Consider the following 14,977-nt stretch of genomic DNA (forward strand, 5'->3'; position numbering starts at 1 on the left):
TTTTTTTTTTTTTTTTTATAAGTTTATGTTGTTCTTTTATTTTTGGCCTTTAATAAATTTCACTTAACTTTCATCTCTCTGCGAAACCCCCTTTATGCCACAGTATCTCCACTCTATATGCAGGTTTTCAGGTTCTGTCCTTTAGTAAGTTTTCCATCATTTCTCATTTCCAACCCGAGCACTTACCCCACAGAAGTCTCAGGTGTAACGGCGTGCGTTTAGCGGCTTGTAGGTGTGGAAGACGGGACGTGTGCGGAGAAGGAGAGCAGACATCGGATGTGTGTAACGAGAGAAAGTGAGAAGCTGAGCCTGAACAGAAAGGTTTGTGGGGGTTTGTCTGAAGTGAGCTTGTGTTCAAATATCTATGTGAGGTGAGGCTTGTGCAGTTGTGTGTTTTAGTCCAAGGACTGCATTAGAGGTGAAAGCTGTTCAGCTTCTTAACTAAAAATTCAGATTGGATTAGAATCCAGATTAAGACCGAGTGTGTGTTGTTCACTGAACGTGGATTTGCATGTTTTAAGTGCACAGGCTCCATATTCTGACTGAGCTGTGCTGTGAACCTTTTAGCGCTCGCATTTCCAAACGAGCGTTTCTGTGTTTAGGTTGGAGGTCTTTGGGTGCTCACGCCCCAGTTCCTCGCGATTTTCCAAACCACAGTAGATCGCGGTCCAGATAAAACCTTCTCTGTGTTTCTGTGTGAACAGGCCACCTTGTCTTTGTCAAACATCTCCACATGTTGAACGATACACAGGACAGGCCTGCTTTTATTTAAAGACTGATGAAAACGGTGTTTTAACATGTTCTGATGACGAAGGACATATACAAAGACAATGAAGCTTATGAATATTGATATTATTGTTATTTAAGGTTTAAGTTGATTTATTCTGAATTAATATTCCTGCATGTTTTAATTCATGGTTGTTAAAAAGTTTTTAAAAAAGTTAGTTTTAGTGTGTTCAATAAATGTTTATTCTCTTGTATTTTGGATTATTTTGAGTGAATGAGTTTAAAACACCCGATATAGAGCTGGGCGGGCCTCAAGCTTCCTTGTTCTGGCGCCTGGTTCACATCGGACGTGGAAGCATTGTGAAGAAGCGCGGAATCGAGGCCGTTTCCATTCCGCGCCCTTGTTAACCTGTGGGGTAGTTCACACCAAACATGAAGCGCAGCGGTCGACTCGCGCCATGCAGAGATCGTTTCAGGGTCTGGTCTATATCACGTGGATCCCGTGAAATCTGTGTGAAAATGCAGGTTATCAGATCTCTCGATTGATCCAAGTCAATTCTGACAGGAAGTTATGCTAAGACACACACAAAAAAAAATGTAGTACATTTTCAAAATATGACCAATTTTTCACAATAAAATACTGTGATAAACAAATGTGATCATATTTTTGATTCTAAAGACTAGAAATTAAAATAAACACAAGAAACAAACACATACACACAGATCAACATAGTGGGCTGGCTATGGAGCGGGGGAGGGGTTGTGGTTTTGGATGTTTGATGATGGCAAAAAAATTTTAAAAAGCTCTAAATAACTACAGCTGAGCAGAAGCACCTGTCGACCGTCGCGTAAAAATGCGTGTCTATTGTGAACTGCTGGTCAAGCAGATACCGTGCGCACTCTCGCGTCCAGTATGATACGCTCTGCAACGGGGAGGGGAAGTGGGGATGGGGTTCTCCTCGCCAAGTCATGACTTTTTGTTGTAGCGTAAATTTAAAGTTATAAAACCGATGTTGTTTTGCATGTTCAAGCGCTGGAAGCTCCGCGGTAACTATAGCGGGCCGGCGATTATTGGGTACATCATCGAAAAAAAGTGTCTTTTGCAAAATGAAAACGTTTTTTTTTTCATAACTCTCCGTTTGGAGGGCTAAATGAAAGGAGAAGGGACGAATTCTGATTGGGCCAAAAATAGAAAACAAATTGTGAAACATCTGGATTCTTTGTGGTCTTATTTGCTTTCAAAGCAGAGGGTCTGATCAGAAGCTTCTGGAAACAGAATTTAATAGTCCCTCTATCATTTGTATTATCTGTATTTCTTTTAAAATATAAACATTTGTAATATTAAATTCTCCCGAGGGAATTTCCGCCGCATCCATTCAGTGCTGAAACATAAATCAACCACTTGTTGAGTCCATATTGCGTTTCCATCCTCACCTTCTTGACCCCATTTCCTGATTCCACCAAGTCACATCTTATTGGTGAACTGTCCGATTGGGTAGCTTAAAAAAGAAAAAAAACTCTTTCAAGGTAACCCTTTTTTTTGGCTCTCCTCATCTTCAGAATGTGAGCCTGGTGGAGCAGCTTTCCAGTGGTTGCATTTATGGAGCGTGTCAAAACGCCAGCATGTCCGTGTGCACGGAGCGGTCAGATCCACTAAAACCCACACGCATACGCTCAGCCCATCTGTGTTACAGTACAAATTCTCACACAGACTCCCAACCACAGTCCTCTCCATTCATGCTATTTTCATAGCCTCAGACTAAAAGCCCAGCTGACGTCGATGAGCTGCGACCATCTTTATTAGGTGACGACCACTCCCTCGCCCTTCCACGCTGGTGTCCGTACACACAAAAAAAGAAAAAATCGTCGACATGCCACTTCCTGCGTCTCGCCTTCCATCAATACCTTCTTTTATGTGGACACAGATGTCCAAGATCTTACACACTGTGTGTGGGCGCAGATGGCTCCTATAGCAGCCCGTCAATCAGAGCTGTGCGGGGAGATCACAGCCCCCTGGACTGCACTCTTATATGCTGGAAGGTGTTTGGTTGTTCTATATTATATGGCTGTGTAGTGTTCTGACTCTGATGGTGATGGATTATACTGGTGTATCAGTGTGCCTTACCTGTGGTGCACATGCTTTATATTCAGGGCAGATACCTATGTAATTGTATTTAGTTGTAAATCAGATGGGATCATACATAATGGGTTCTGACAGCAGCCAGCATAGTACCAGTAAAAGTAGAGTGCTGCTGTCATAAGGATAATAAATAATGAGTATCAGAGATTTTATTTAAATGTTAAGAACCTATAAGATTACTTTAACATTTAGACCCCTAAAACAGATAATTCACAATCTTATATGACTGAAGCACATTGGCTGCTCATGTTTTATTGGGCCGGCGCTACGTTTGACTCAACCTCCGGACTCTGTGGTTTCTGCTTTAGTGGTTAAGGAGATTTATAAGCTTTTACTTCTTACAAACTGACTTCATTTGCTCATATTACACTTTACAGGACCGTCTTTTCATAACATCTGTCTGAAATGTCCCTTTTTTATTTTAAACTTTCCCTTAAAGACCCACAGATAAAAATTGTCTTGGCTTTTTTTTTTACATGTTCTTGTGGTATTTTTCTAATGACAGATTAAAAAAAGACATGATTAAAATTGCAATCCTGAATATTTCTTTATTGTTGTAAATCAGAAGCATACAAAAAAGAGGCAGCTTGATTGTATTTATGATATAGAAAATACTTGTAGACTATTAGATATCTGGCTCCAAACTGTACAACTGGATATCTTCAATATTGATTGTTGCCATTTTTGTTGTACCGGTAATGTTGGGTTGTGTGTGTGAGGGGCTGTAAGCTAGCGGTAGCCCATGTAAACAGAGAGCTCTCGGCATCTGGGAGGGGAAAGAGCAGCGGGGTTGCTCCGTTTCAAGAGCCTCACCCACAATTCAGAGGCAAATTTCCAGGAGAGGGGCCAGGCGGTAGCTTTGGGTTGCTTTGGCAAAGCAACCACTTAGCAACCTTGAGCAATAAAAGCCTAAAGCTGCGTTCACGCCAAACTACCACTGGATAGCTCCAATATTGCTCCTTTTTTTTATTTAATGCGAAGACAAGAGTTTGAGAGCATGTAAACAGAGAGCTCTCAGCGATGGGGAGGGGAGGGGGGGCGGGGTTGCTCAGCGCCAACAGTCCCGCCCACGCCTCATTGATGAATTGCTAAAATGATGCCCTAGAAAATGACACAAAAAATGATTTTACCTGACAGCAGCATAACCATAAATAAAAGACCACTTTGAAAATTGATGAAAAAAAATATGTTTTATTTGTTTTATGTTACATTTATTAAGTTTAATTTGTATGAATGATTAACAGACCAATTTGGTTTTAAGTTATCTAACAAGGTGAGAATAAATAATGCATTGTTCCATCATTGTGTGAAGATAACCTAGAAAAATTAAACATAAAAAGCTTTTTTTTAATGAAGGTTCATAGTATACAACATGGGATAAGATGACATTTTAGCTGTAAACAAAAACTCTAATTTTAGTGTCAGTTGGGCCCGATTGACTCACTAAAAAGGACCAGAATCCTCTATTTTTTTAATTTTACACTTGATAAAGTCACTCTCCATTCATTAAAATGTAACTACCTTCCATTCTAACTCTTATCAAACTCTTTGAATCTATTTTTATACTTAATACCAAAATCAATCAGTTTCTCTAAAACAACACAAAGGCATTTGTGTTCATTTAAATAATAACTTCTTTGTAGATCCTTTCGGACACCCGCATACGCTTCCCTCCCCACACAGAATCTCCAGCCGGTCCTCCTCGCTGCGTATGAATTATTCAGCCAATCACACGGCTGAACAGACTGAGCTGCGTCCCTGATTGTGACACGCTGTGTTCACTTAAAATATCTCACGCTACACTTAACTGACGCGTGTCGGTATGTAAAGGTTTGCCTATAGAATTGACTCACGTAAAGAAAAGCATTGTAGATCGGAAGAAATGCATTTATTTACATAAATAAATGGTAAAAATAGTCTTTGTCAAACCTTTATCCTTCTATTCTTCCAGAGATGCTAGAATCCAGTAACCTCGTCACTTTCAACGGCTTGGCCAACAGCTCGAGCTATGACACTTTCCTGTTGGACGAAGAGCGAGGCCGACTACTGGTCGGAGCAGAGGACCACATCTTCTCATTTGACCTTGTCAACATCAACAGAGACCATAAACAGGTAAGAACCAGATCTTGAAAACGTGGTTTTTGAAGGATGTCCTACAGCTGGCAGAAGTTTTCTCCTTCGCCTTGTGCCCTCCCACCTCTGAGGTCCATTACTCCATCGTTTCCCTCTCCCCTGCCTTCTTCCTTCCCACTGTCTGTCTTCCTCCAGACACGGCTGTCGGTAATTCCATTACCACACCTGGACTGCATTAACAGGCTTTTTTATCCGATTTGAGCTGCTATCATAGATACACAAGACTGACACGAGTCGCCTGCAGGCTGCAGAGAGCTACAACGAGAGGGCTAAAAAATGCATAGTCAATAGAGAGTAGGGGCACGTCCTTGAATTCGTTTTCCAAAACCTCGTGGGAAGTTTTGTTTTTTACATCTTTCTCAAAGCAGGTGATTATCAAACATTACCATAACGTATGCAGTTTTTTTAAAAACTCAGACGATCTAAGAAGGAGGCAAACTCTGGAATAAAGATCCAGATACACGTTGTCAGAAAGCAATAATGCATGAGCACGCAGATGCATACATTTGTTTTATCTGTTGACATCTGTGTGGCCAGCAGCTACTAAAGAAAGGAAAAAAAAGGAAAAAGGAAAAGGTGCACCCTAGTTTTAAGTGTATAACCAATTCGTTATGTGTGACATGCCCCACATGCACTTCATACTCTCCATGTGTTTTTATAATTCATGTGACACTGGGGGCCGCAGATGGATGACTGTTGGAGCCGGATCTTCCAAAGCAACGTTGCACAACCCCATTTCCCTCTCAGATTCAGTCACGAAAAAAAATCACATTTTATGCCATTGTTCAAGCTTAAGTTCCTGTTTAGGGAGCGGATTAAAAATTAAAGTATAAAAACTTAAACGTACAATGTATTTTATAAAAGCGAAAATAATTATTTTTCTTGTAGTAATTAATCTACTTTTTATTTAACTGTAGAATTGATTGGTTAACTTACAACGTTATATTTTGAGATTAAAGTAACACATTTGCAAATTCTTTCTCGTAATTTTACAACTTTAGGGCCACGAAAAAAAAAGAAAAAGTAATATTATGAGGTTACCGATACCCCTGCTGCAGCTGTCTTCTTCCGATCATTTCTTCCTCCAAAAAGACAAAATCTCCACCAAGTCTGTGTGAAGCTTTCCCGTTTCCTGCATTTATTTGTCTATGTTTTTATTCTGATAATTGTATGATTTTAATTTGCCAAAACGTTGAGAATTTCTTAGTTTTTAAAACGTATCCGGAAATTAATCTTCAGGAAATCCAACACCTTTTATCTTCTAACACTGCTCTAATAAACAAACAACTTTAGTGTCTTTTTTGATAATTTTTTACATTTATTTCACTTAAATGTATGTAATTTAAAGTAATAAATTTACTACTTTTTTTTATCGCATAAATGTTGGCATTTTAAAGAAATTAAAAATTTATGACTTTTTTCACGTATTTGTAAGCATTTTAAAGACGTAATTGCACGATTTTTTTTTTTTTTTCCTAAATGTATGTGATTTAAAAACTCAATTTATTACTTTTTTTGCATAAATGTAGGTGTTTAAAGTTGTACATTTGCAGGATTTTTTTTACGTAAATATATGTGTTTTAAAGTCATAAATTTACTACTTTTTTTCCATAAATGTATGTGTTTTAAAACCGTAAATTTATGACTTTTTTAACATAAATTTCTTTCTTTCTAAGAACATAAATTTATGACTTTTTTCACATATACCGGTATGTAGGCATTTTAAAGACGTAATTTTTACAACATTTTTTGCATAAATGTGTGTTTTAAAAACTCAAATGTAATACTTTTTTCATAGATGTAGGTGTTTAAAGTTGTAAATTGTAAAATTGTAAAGTTGTAAAAAAAATGTTCACATCAATGCATGCGTTTTAAAGTAATGTACTAATTTTTTTTCGCATAGATGTGTTTTAGAGTAATAAATGTATACAATTTCTTGAATAAATGTATGTGGTTTTGAAGTCGTTAACTTTTTTTTGCATAAATGTTTTTGTTCTAGTAGAAAATTTATAACTTCTTTATCACAAATATTTGTGTTTTAAATTCTTACATTTATTACTTTAAGCATAAATTTATGTTTTCATGTTGTAAATTTAAATTTTTTTTTCGCATAAATATGTTTTAAACTTGTAAATTTATGAGATATAAAGTAATAAATGTATGACTTTTAAAGTGGTAAATCTACGACTTTATTCCCATAATTTAACAGTTACAATTATTTTTTGCGTAAATTTGCAACTTTAAAATTGTTATTTAATTTTGTTTGTTTTTTGCTCGTAAATTACCCCTAATTCTTTGTGTTAGTTGCAAAAGTGAAAAGAAAAAAAGGCAAAAATGTGTATTTATTTTGAAATGTAAGAATTCTAGCTGTTGTCCTGAAATTTCCTCTGATTCACCAGATTGACTCATCGCCCTGCAGCATTTGTGCCACCACTTTCTTGAAGCAAAAACGTTCCGATCCTCCTCCCCGCCTCCCATCCAAACTGAATGTGTCTCTCTCTTTTCTGCACAGATTGCGTGGCCTGCCACCCCCTCGAAAAGGGATGAATGCAAGTGGGCAGGGAAAGACCTAGGGGTAGGTTTCATTCATTCTTTCAGCTCCTTCATGCAGTTTTCATGTTTAGTTCAAGAAATCTGTTTGTTTCACCTACATAAAAGGTAAAAAAAATAAAAGAAACTGGAAATTGTTTCTGATAAAAGCTGTGCTCCATTTCACCTCCACCATGTTATAATCTACACTGACCAAGCATCAGTGACACCTACGACACAGTCAGCATGCACGAGGACAATGATGCTGTGGTGTTTTCATTTCAGGAGTGTGTTTATGTAATTGCGTCAGAGCGAGTGCATTTTTTTGTAGGAGCATATTGTTTGAGTTGGTCCTCTGATGGGGCGTGTTAGCTTACACGCCGAATTCTGGAAGGGACAACCCCGTCTGTGTGCACACCGGCGTCCCTTTGTGTCGTATCTGATCTCAATTTCACGGCCCGGTGAGTCTTGAGTGCAGAGCTGCAGGGTTGTTCAGGATTATCCAGAGTTACAAACATCTTCTCTAAATTACACAGCTTCCATTAGACCCTGAACTGGCTTTTCAGGTTTTGCTCAAAGTGGGAACTACACCTTCACTCCACCACACATTGGAAAGAGTGCACTCTGCCAGCACAGGACTGCACAAAATGTAGCGGTGAGGTATACGCGTTGCTGTAAAAATGTTTACCTTTGAAAATGAGGCGGTGAGAGCAGAGTACTGTGCCGAAAAGCCTTGACTGGGACATTACCGAAGCAATCAGAGCTCCCAAAGTGATGCATTTCTCCCAACCACAATTTACAGCCGCAGAGTGGATACAACAGCTGCCCCTCTCCCTCAGAATGCCTTCGGGCTTTTTTTTATCTCTATTTCAAGCAGAGCTGCTCCAACATGACCAGGTTGCTACATTTTGATACAGTTTACCTAAAGTTTAAACAACTAAAAGTAGATTTTCTTTGTTGTATTTGTGGTCATTTCCAGCTACCTGGACAAAACCAGTTGTCTGAATAATTTTTCTGGATTCGTTCCTAGATATTATCCTCAACTCTTTCATCCAAGCACGTACAAATCTGTCCACCCACTTTTCTGATGGAGTCATTATTATTACCCAGTTGAGAAAAAGTCATGACTTCATCCAGCAGTGACTCATGTGTTCCATATTTAAATCTAAAGTTGCATATATTGTAAAAATGAAAAAGACAGTTTCTTCTTGTTTCTCAAATCTAACTGCTTGAGGCATCTATTTTTTATTATTTATTTTATTTTTTGGGTTAACCAACACACCAAGCATGTGATATCCATTCAAGAACAGACATTCTTGAATTGGCTTTTAGTATATGGTGTTTACAATGAACTGTCGCTGTTAAATACTAACATATATTGGAAGAGGCTTGGTGTGAAATATGAAAGCAGTGCAAAAAATCTAAAAAATCCAGGCTTTTTTTCTGATATACTAAAGACTTATACGTCATATAATTCCTGCTAGACGTAAATCACAAGTAATTTCTTCTTCAAGTTCAATTTTCAAATGGTTGTTTCTTACGTGAATTAAAAGGAACACCACAAGATCCCTCAGACTGTCTTTAAAATGTGTGTAGCTACACATGAAGGTCAGAGTTTTGAAACCCGAAATGTACGTTTATTTACACTTTTAATTTAACTGACTTTTTTTCTACGAAGATCGCACAAGCTGTCTTAAAATGTCAATAGATACCCACGTATGTGAGAGTTTTGAAGTCAGAAATGTTTTTTGTTTTTTTTCATTGAAAGTGGTAACTTGAACGCATGTTGCTAACAGTGGTGTGAACATATCTTTGAGGAAACAGTAAAATTGTTGCCTTTTGTTCTATACTCATGCCAATAGTCGTCAAGTTGCAATTATTAATTTTTCCGTCATGATCCCTATTGAGATAGTTGGTACTTCCGTGTACCTCCGTGTTCCGCTACCCAGTCGTCACAATCAAATCCAAATTTCTGATTGGTCAAAGTTCAACTGGTATAACTTTTAACAAGCATTAATTGCTGCACGCTTTGCCTGAAAACAGATTTATTTGAACGCGGAAGCCCATAAGGCACATTTACTGAAACTCTTCATTGGAAGTGATTGCTTGAACGTGTATTTCTGAGTCCGGTGTGAACATAGCATAAGATGCAATTAGGAACAGCTCAGGTAAAAATGGATGCAATCTAAAAGAAAAAAATATCTTAAAAAGGTAACTTTTGCTGCATATTTATATGAAGATGCTTTGCAAGCTTTTTTTCCACAGTGTAAAGTTCATATTTCCATGTTGAGAATAGTTATGCAAAAGGGGAGAATACTGAAGAGAGCTGTCCGTCTTACTTAGTTGTTCAACCGCTCTGGGAATCTACAGTGTTGGATGTTGTGCTGCCATAACATCAGAGAACGGGTGTGGGGTGTTTGCAGGGATAAAGGAAAAAATGCTGTTTTGGCAAAAGAGAATAAAGTCATATTTATCCTTCAGCCACAGCATGATATTCAGCGAACAAAAGCCGTTTTTCCCAGAGTCTGACATGGTGATGGACATATGATGACTTTGGTTTACTTAGCAACTAAAGGTCACAAGTTTGTGACCATTCCACAATTCCGTCTTAATTCCAACTGGATTCTCACATGATCCCATGTGTAAGACTGGAAAATTCCTGACTGAAATTGGGTTTCACCACAGGATGATGGTCTGAAGCCCTTTGCCTCTTTTACATGATTAATGACGCGCCGATAGTTTATGATCAAGCAAATCACTTTTCACTTGACGCCAACACACAGAGCAGCTCTTTAGTAATCCAAGCTAACCCCTGTCAGTGTTTAGGTGTGACCGACCCACCGCACAATTGATGAGTCTCACTTAGACATCCATTAAAAATCCCTTACAGAGCTGACTCTGGACAGATTTACAGGAGTTGATGAAATGCATATAATAAGAGTGTGAGATTGATGTGTGGGGGGCGTGTGCTCCCATAGTTCAACAGTAGGAAGCACAGAGGGTAAAGTCATTACGCTGCACGGTCACATTATTGTGCACACATGCAGTTTGGAGGTCAGACACAAAACATCGGGGAAGTTTTCGTCTTCCCTCTGAACTCCAGGACAGAAAGGCTTGTGTTAACGCGGTTAGCAAGCATGCTATGACAAACCACTTTGGTTTTGCTTCACCTGAAATTGTAATTTGACAATGAAGAGTTTTTTAAACCGTCTTAACAATTAGACTGGATCAAAGCCGTTGGGGGAATGTGAAGCTAGCACTAACAGTTAGCATGTTGGCTAAAAAAAAAAAAACAGCTAACCTTAGTAATCTTGTAACGTTCATTATGTTCAATAAATTTGATTGTTTTCTAACTTTATCTGTTTGTAAAATTTTGTCAGATGTAAGTTACATTTTTACAACTTTTTTCAGATAACACATTTTATGCACAAGATAAAAAAGTTAGCGATAAGTCCGTCAGTCTGACTTTACAAACTGCTATCTTAATACTGTTTCGTCAGCCTTCCCAACCTTGTTTGCAACACGTAAAAAACAGACTAATACAGCTAAAACAAACGTTACTGTGATTACGCTAACTCCCAACCTTTTTAGTAACACCAAAAAACACCCTCCAACACCGCTACACGTACAATGATGTATTTACAATACCTGTAACTCCCAACCTTGTTTGTAACATGTACAAAAACAGACTGATACCACGAAAACAAACATTACTGTGACAAACCAAACTCCCAACCTTGTTACTCAACAAGAAAAACACAGTCTAATACCGCTAGACTTAAGCTGCGTTAGCCATGTTGACGTATTTAAGATAGCTGGATTCCCCAACCTTGTTCGCAACACGTAAAAAAAAAAAAACAGGCTGATACTGCTAAAACAAACGTTACAATAATTACACTAACTCCCAACTATGGGCTATGTTCGAATTCCTTCACTACTCACTACATAGTCCACTACACAGTGGACTCACCATTTTGTGGTGGTGTCCAAATCAACAATTCCAAAATCCAGTGTCCCAGAAATGTTCCAGAATTCTCTGCGTGTACATGGATTCTCAAAAAATTTGGGAATATGGACCACAATGCATTGCATTTGAACAATTTTTCTGAAAAAAAAAAATGTTATTTTTGAAATAAACTATTAACGTGTTCATCATCAGAGCACATTGGATTCCTAAATAATTGTCAAAAAATACTTGTATTGATTAGGTTTTTAAAAATGAGTGACGTCATATTCATAGTAGTGAACATGGTGTCTAAACAGCTTTTAAAATCCAGAGGACTAGATAGTCCTGTAGTATACAGTTTTTTAGCATTTAAGGAGTAGTGAAGGAATTCAGACATAGCCATAAAACAACACACAGCCTGACAATGCTACAGGTTAGCCGCATTAGCCCATTTACAGTAACACCCAACCTGGCATTTTGGCTGAGCGCCGTGTACCTCTCAAAATTGCTTCAACATCAGCAAGAAACACAACCAGAAATAATATAGAGAGCTCTTCGAATTATAAGGCACTCTGAAAAAGAATAAATACAAATTTTTAATGTGGAAACTACAGTAGTTTTGGCAGATTCTGGACACAATCAAGTAGAGGATGTACACGTTTAAAAACTGTTTACTGGGTAATTTCTTTCAGTTTTCTACTAAGAAAATAAAGATAGCTTGGGTTTTTCCTACCAATACACCAATTTATTTTATTATTATATTTATAATGTATGTGTTACCACTGTCAATGAATGCCAAACATCACTATTGAGCGGAATAATCATTTTTTGAAGAAACACTAAGATCTCCAACAGTTTCTAACCCTAATGTTGTAGAAGGTGTCTTTTTCAGTGGAAAGTGTTTGATCCAATTGATGTCATTTTAAAACTTTCTTTCTAACTCATTGGGAAATCATCACATCATCAAAGTGAAATTTCTGTTGAAAGGACTGTTTAAATATTATACCAAAGCTGTGTTTTCACATCTCCTCTTGTAAATGCGGTACACATTTGTCAGGTTGACGTTCAGCATATATTTATAATTAGGCAAACCCAAAGGTAATCTCTTAAACACATGTTCCCCAAATCAGCTCCTTCAAGCTGCTAATAACCCTCCTACCTTCAGCAATCCGGTTGATTAGCGCTCTAATAAACAGTCTCACACCACTGGGACAATCAACGTGCAGAGGAAAGCCAACCCAAATACCCTCAGTAAATTCAAACATATGGATCATTAAAGGATCTTTGGCTGATTTGGCTTCCAGGTGGGATTTTCTTTTTTTCATGAGAAGACGTCTTTTCCAGATCAAGTGGGAAAGCCCCATTGATAATGGAAATTTATCTTGGTCTCTTTTTTTCTTTGGCTTTCTATTAATCTGGATTTTCAGCTAATTCGACACACTTTCTTTCCGACAATAAATACGTCAACTTTATTTTTTCTAAGGATAAAACTTCATCCCAACACAATACAATGGAGGGAATTCCCAGAACAAAATGACTCCTTCACATGCAAGTTCTTTTATTAAAGCCCTCTCCATAAAGATTTAATTTTCTTTGCATGGTCCCACGCCACTAAGATTACAAAATAAGCAAACTATAGTGCTACACTTTTTTTTTAAATCTCTTTGCAAAATGTATCACCCATTGTTTGAAATAAACCAATTTTATTTTTAAAGCTTAATGGTTTTCTGCTTTTTTTTATTTTTCAGAAAGAGTGTTCTAACTTTGTTCGGGTTCTTCAACCGTACAACCAAACCCATATGTACATCTGTGGAACAGGAGCCTTCCATCCGATCTGCGCTTTTCTGGAAATGGGCAAGAAGGCAGAGGTGATGGATTTTTCTGCTTTATGAATGCCAAATGTTGTCTTTAATGTGTATTTACATTTACAGTGTCGATTGAACAAATGGTTGAACCAGTAATATATTTTGTTAAATTTGTTCTCCTATTTTATATATACACAAACATATATATATATACACAGTATATACGGTATTTCCCCCTGGTTAACAGTTTTTTTCCGCAATAAACACCTGCTCTGCATAGTAATAATCCTCCGCGATTATCAGTGTATCTTCTGAGTCAACTGATGCCATTTCTCCATGCAGGCTCGCTTTGCATACGTATGTGTGCACAGCAGACAACTGCGCTCCCATTCTGGGAAATTCCAGCTTCTCCTTCGGAAGCAAAAGTTTCATACAAGTGTGTCTTAAAGAACCGGAGGAGTCACATGACTGAAAAACAAAACGTTAATACCTGAAACCGCAAATAAGAAAAATGCGAATAAGCCAGGGAACACTGTAATGTGTGTGAATATATATATATATATATATATAGATAGATAGATAGATATATGTATATATATATATGTATAATTAATGTGTGTGTGTGGTAGATGATTTTTTTGCTGCAGAAACTTTATGTCCAGCGGCTATATCAGAACAACAGAGCAGAATTAAGGAAACACATTACTCATCGCTCCCGTCAGGATGAATTTGTTTTGCATCCCAGCTCCAAAATAGAAAGCTATAACGAGAATGCATTGTAACTTAAAACACAGTCTATAAATGTACATTTAGCTGGACTTAATGTGGCTTACATTGGCCTCATGTTGCTCTTTGACCCTCTTCACCACAGGACAACATCTTTCGCCTGGCCTCCCAATTCGAGAATGGCCGCGGGAAAAGCCCCTACGACCCCAAAATGCTGTCCGCCTCACTTTTGATTGGTGAGTTTAACCGCTGCCTTTATTAGCGCCAGGGAAGACACATTCTATTTGGAGTTGTTCATTTGTTCCTGACTCTGACTTCTCGCTGGCAGATGGAGAGCTGTACTCTGGCACATCTGCTGATTTCATGGGGAGAGACTTTGCCATTTTCCGTACGCTTGGGGACCATCATCCAATCAGAACGGAGCAGCATGATTCAAGATGGCTAAATGGTAATTCACATTTGTTCCTAATAAAAAAAAGAAGAATTGAAGTTTTAGAAATGTATCATGATTGGGTGTTACACTGTAAATACACACATACACCAGAGCTACCTGAGTCAACATTTTGTTGTTTTGTTGTGTTATGGGAAAAGTACTTTTCACTTGATAAAAAATGTTAAAGACATTCTAGCTTGTTTCCTTTTCAATATTTATAATTTAGAGGTAATTACTTCACATTTATGATACCAATAATACTCCTTTACTGTGTCAAAGAAAACAGTTATGACAGCTGAACTGTGTTAAAAAAGTGTAATAATGTTAATTAGTGATTATCTATAAATATGATAAATATTCTTATGGAAAATGATTTAAAAATAATGAAATTCAGTTAATAAGTAAGAAATTATTTCATCATCCACACCAGATTTTAGATTTATATTTCAATGAAGCTGCTTTTTTTAAAGGGTTCTAAAGTCTATTTTTACTTAAATATCCATATTAAGTTGATACTTATAGATGTTTAAAAAAATAGA

The 14,977-nt window shown here is 37.5% G+C and overlaps 1 protein-coding gene across 2 annotated transcripts in view; it reads left to right on the forward strand.

Annotated features, from left to right (window-relative positions):
• Positions 1 to 14,977, forward strand: part of sema3aa (sema domain, immunoglobulin domain (Ig), short basic domain, secreted, (semaphorin) 3Aa) — a 67,633-nt gene that overhangs the window by 39,026 nt on the left and 13,630 nt on the right. For both annotated transcript variants that reach the window (XM_024285055.2, XM_024285045.2), the window contains exons 2-6: positions 4,818 to 4,978; positions 7,512 to 7,574; positions 13,223 to 13,342; positions 14,151 to 14,241; positions 14,334 to 14,453. In XM_024285055.2, coding sequence (XP_024140823.1) covers positions 4,820 to 4,978; positions 7,512 to 7,574; positions 13,223 to 13,342; positions 14,151 to 14,241; positions 14,334 to 14,453 — 553 coding nt within the window. In that variant the 5' untranslated portion in view covers positions 4,818 to 4,819. The remainder of the gene's footprint in view (positions 1 to 4,817; positions 4,979 to 7,511; positions 7,575 to 13,222; positions 13,343 to 14,150; positions 14,242 to 14,333; positions 14,454 to 14,977) is intronic.

This window comes from Oryzias melastigma, linkage group LG23 (genome assembly GCF_002922805.2).
Source record: "Oryzias melastigma strain HK-1 linkage group LG23, ASM292280v2, whole genome shotgun sequence".
Taxonomy (NCBI): domain Eukaryota; kingdom Metazoa; phylum Chordata; class Actinopteri; order Beloniformes; family Adrianichthyidae; genus Oryzias; species Oryzias melastigma.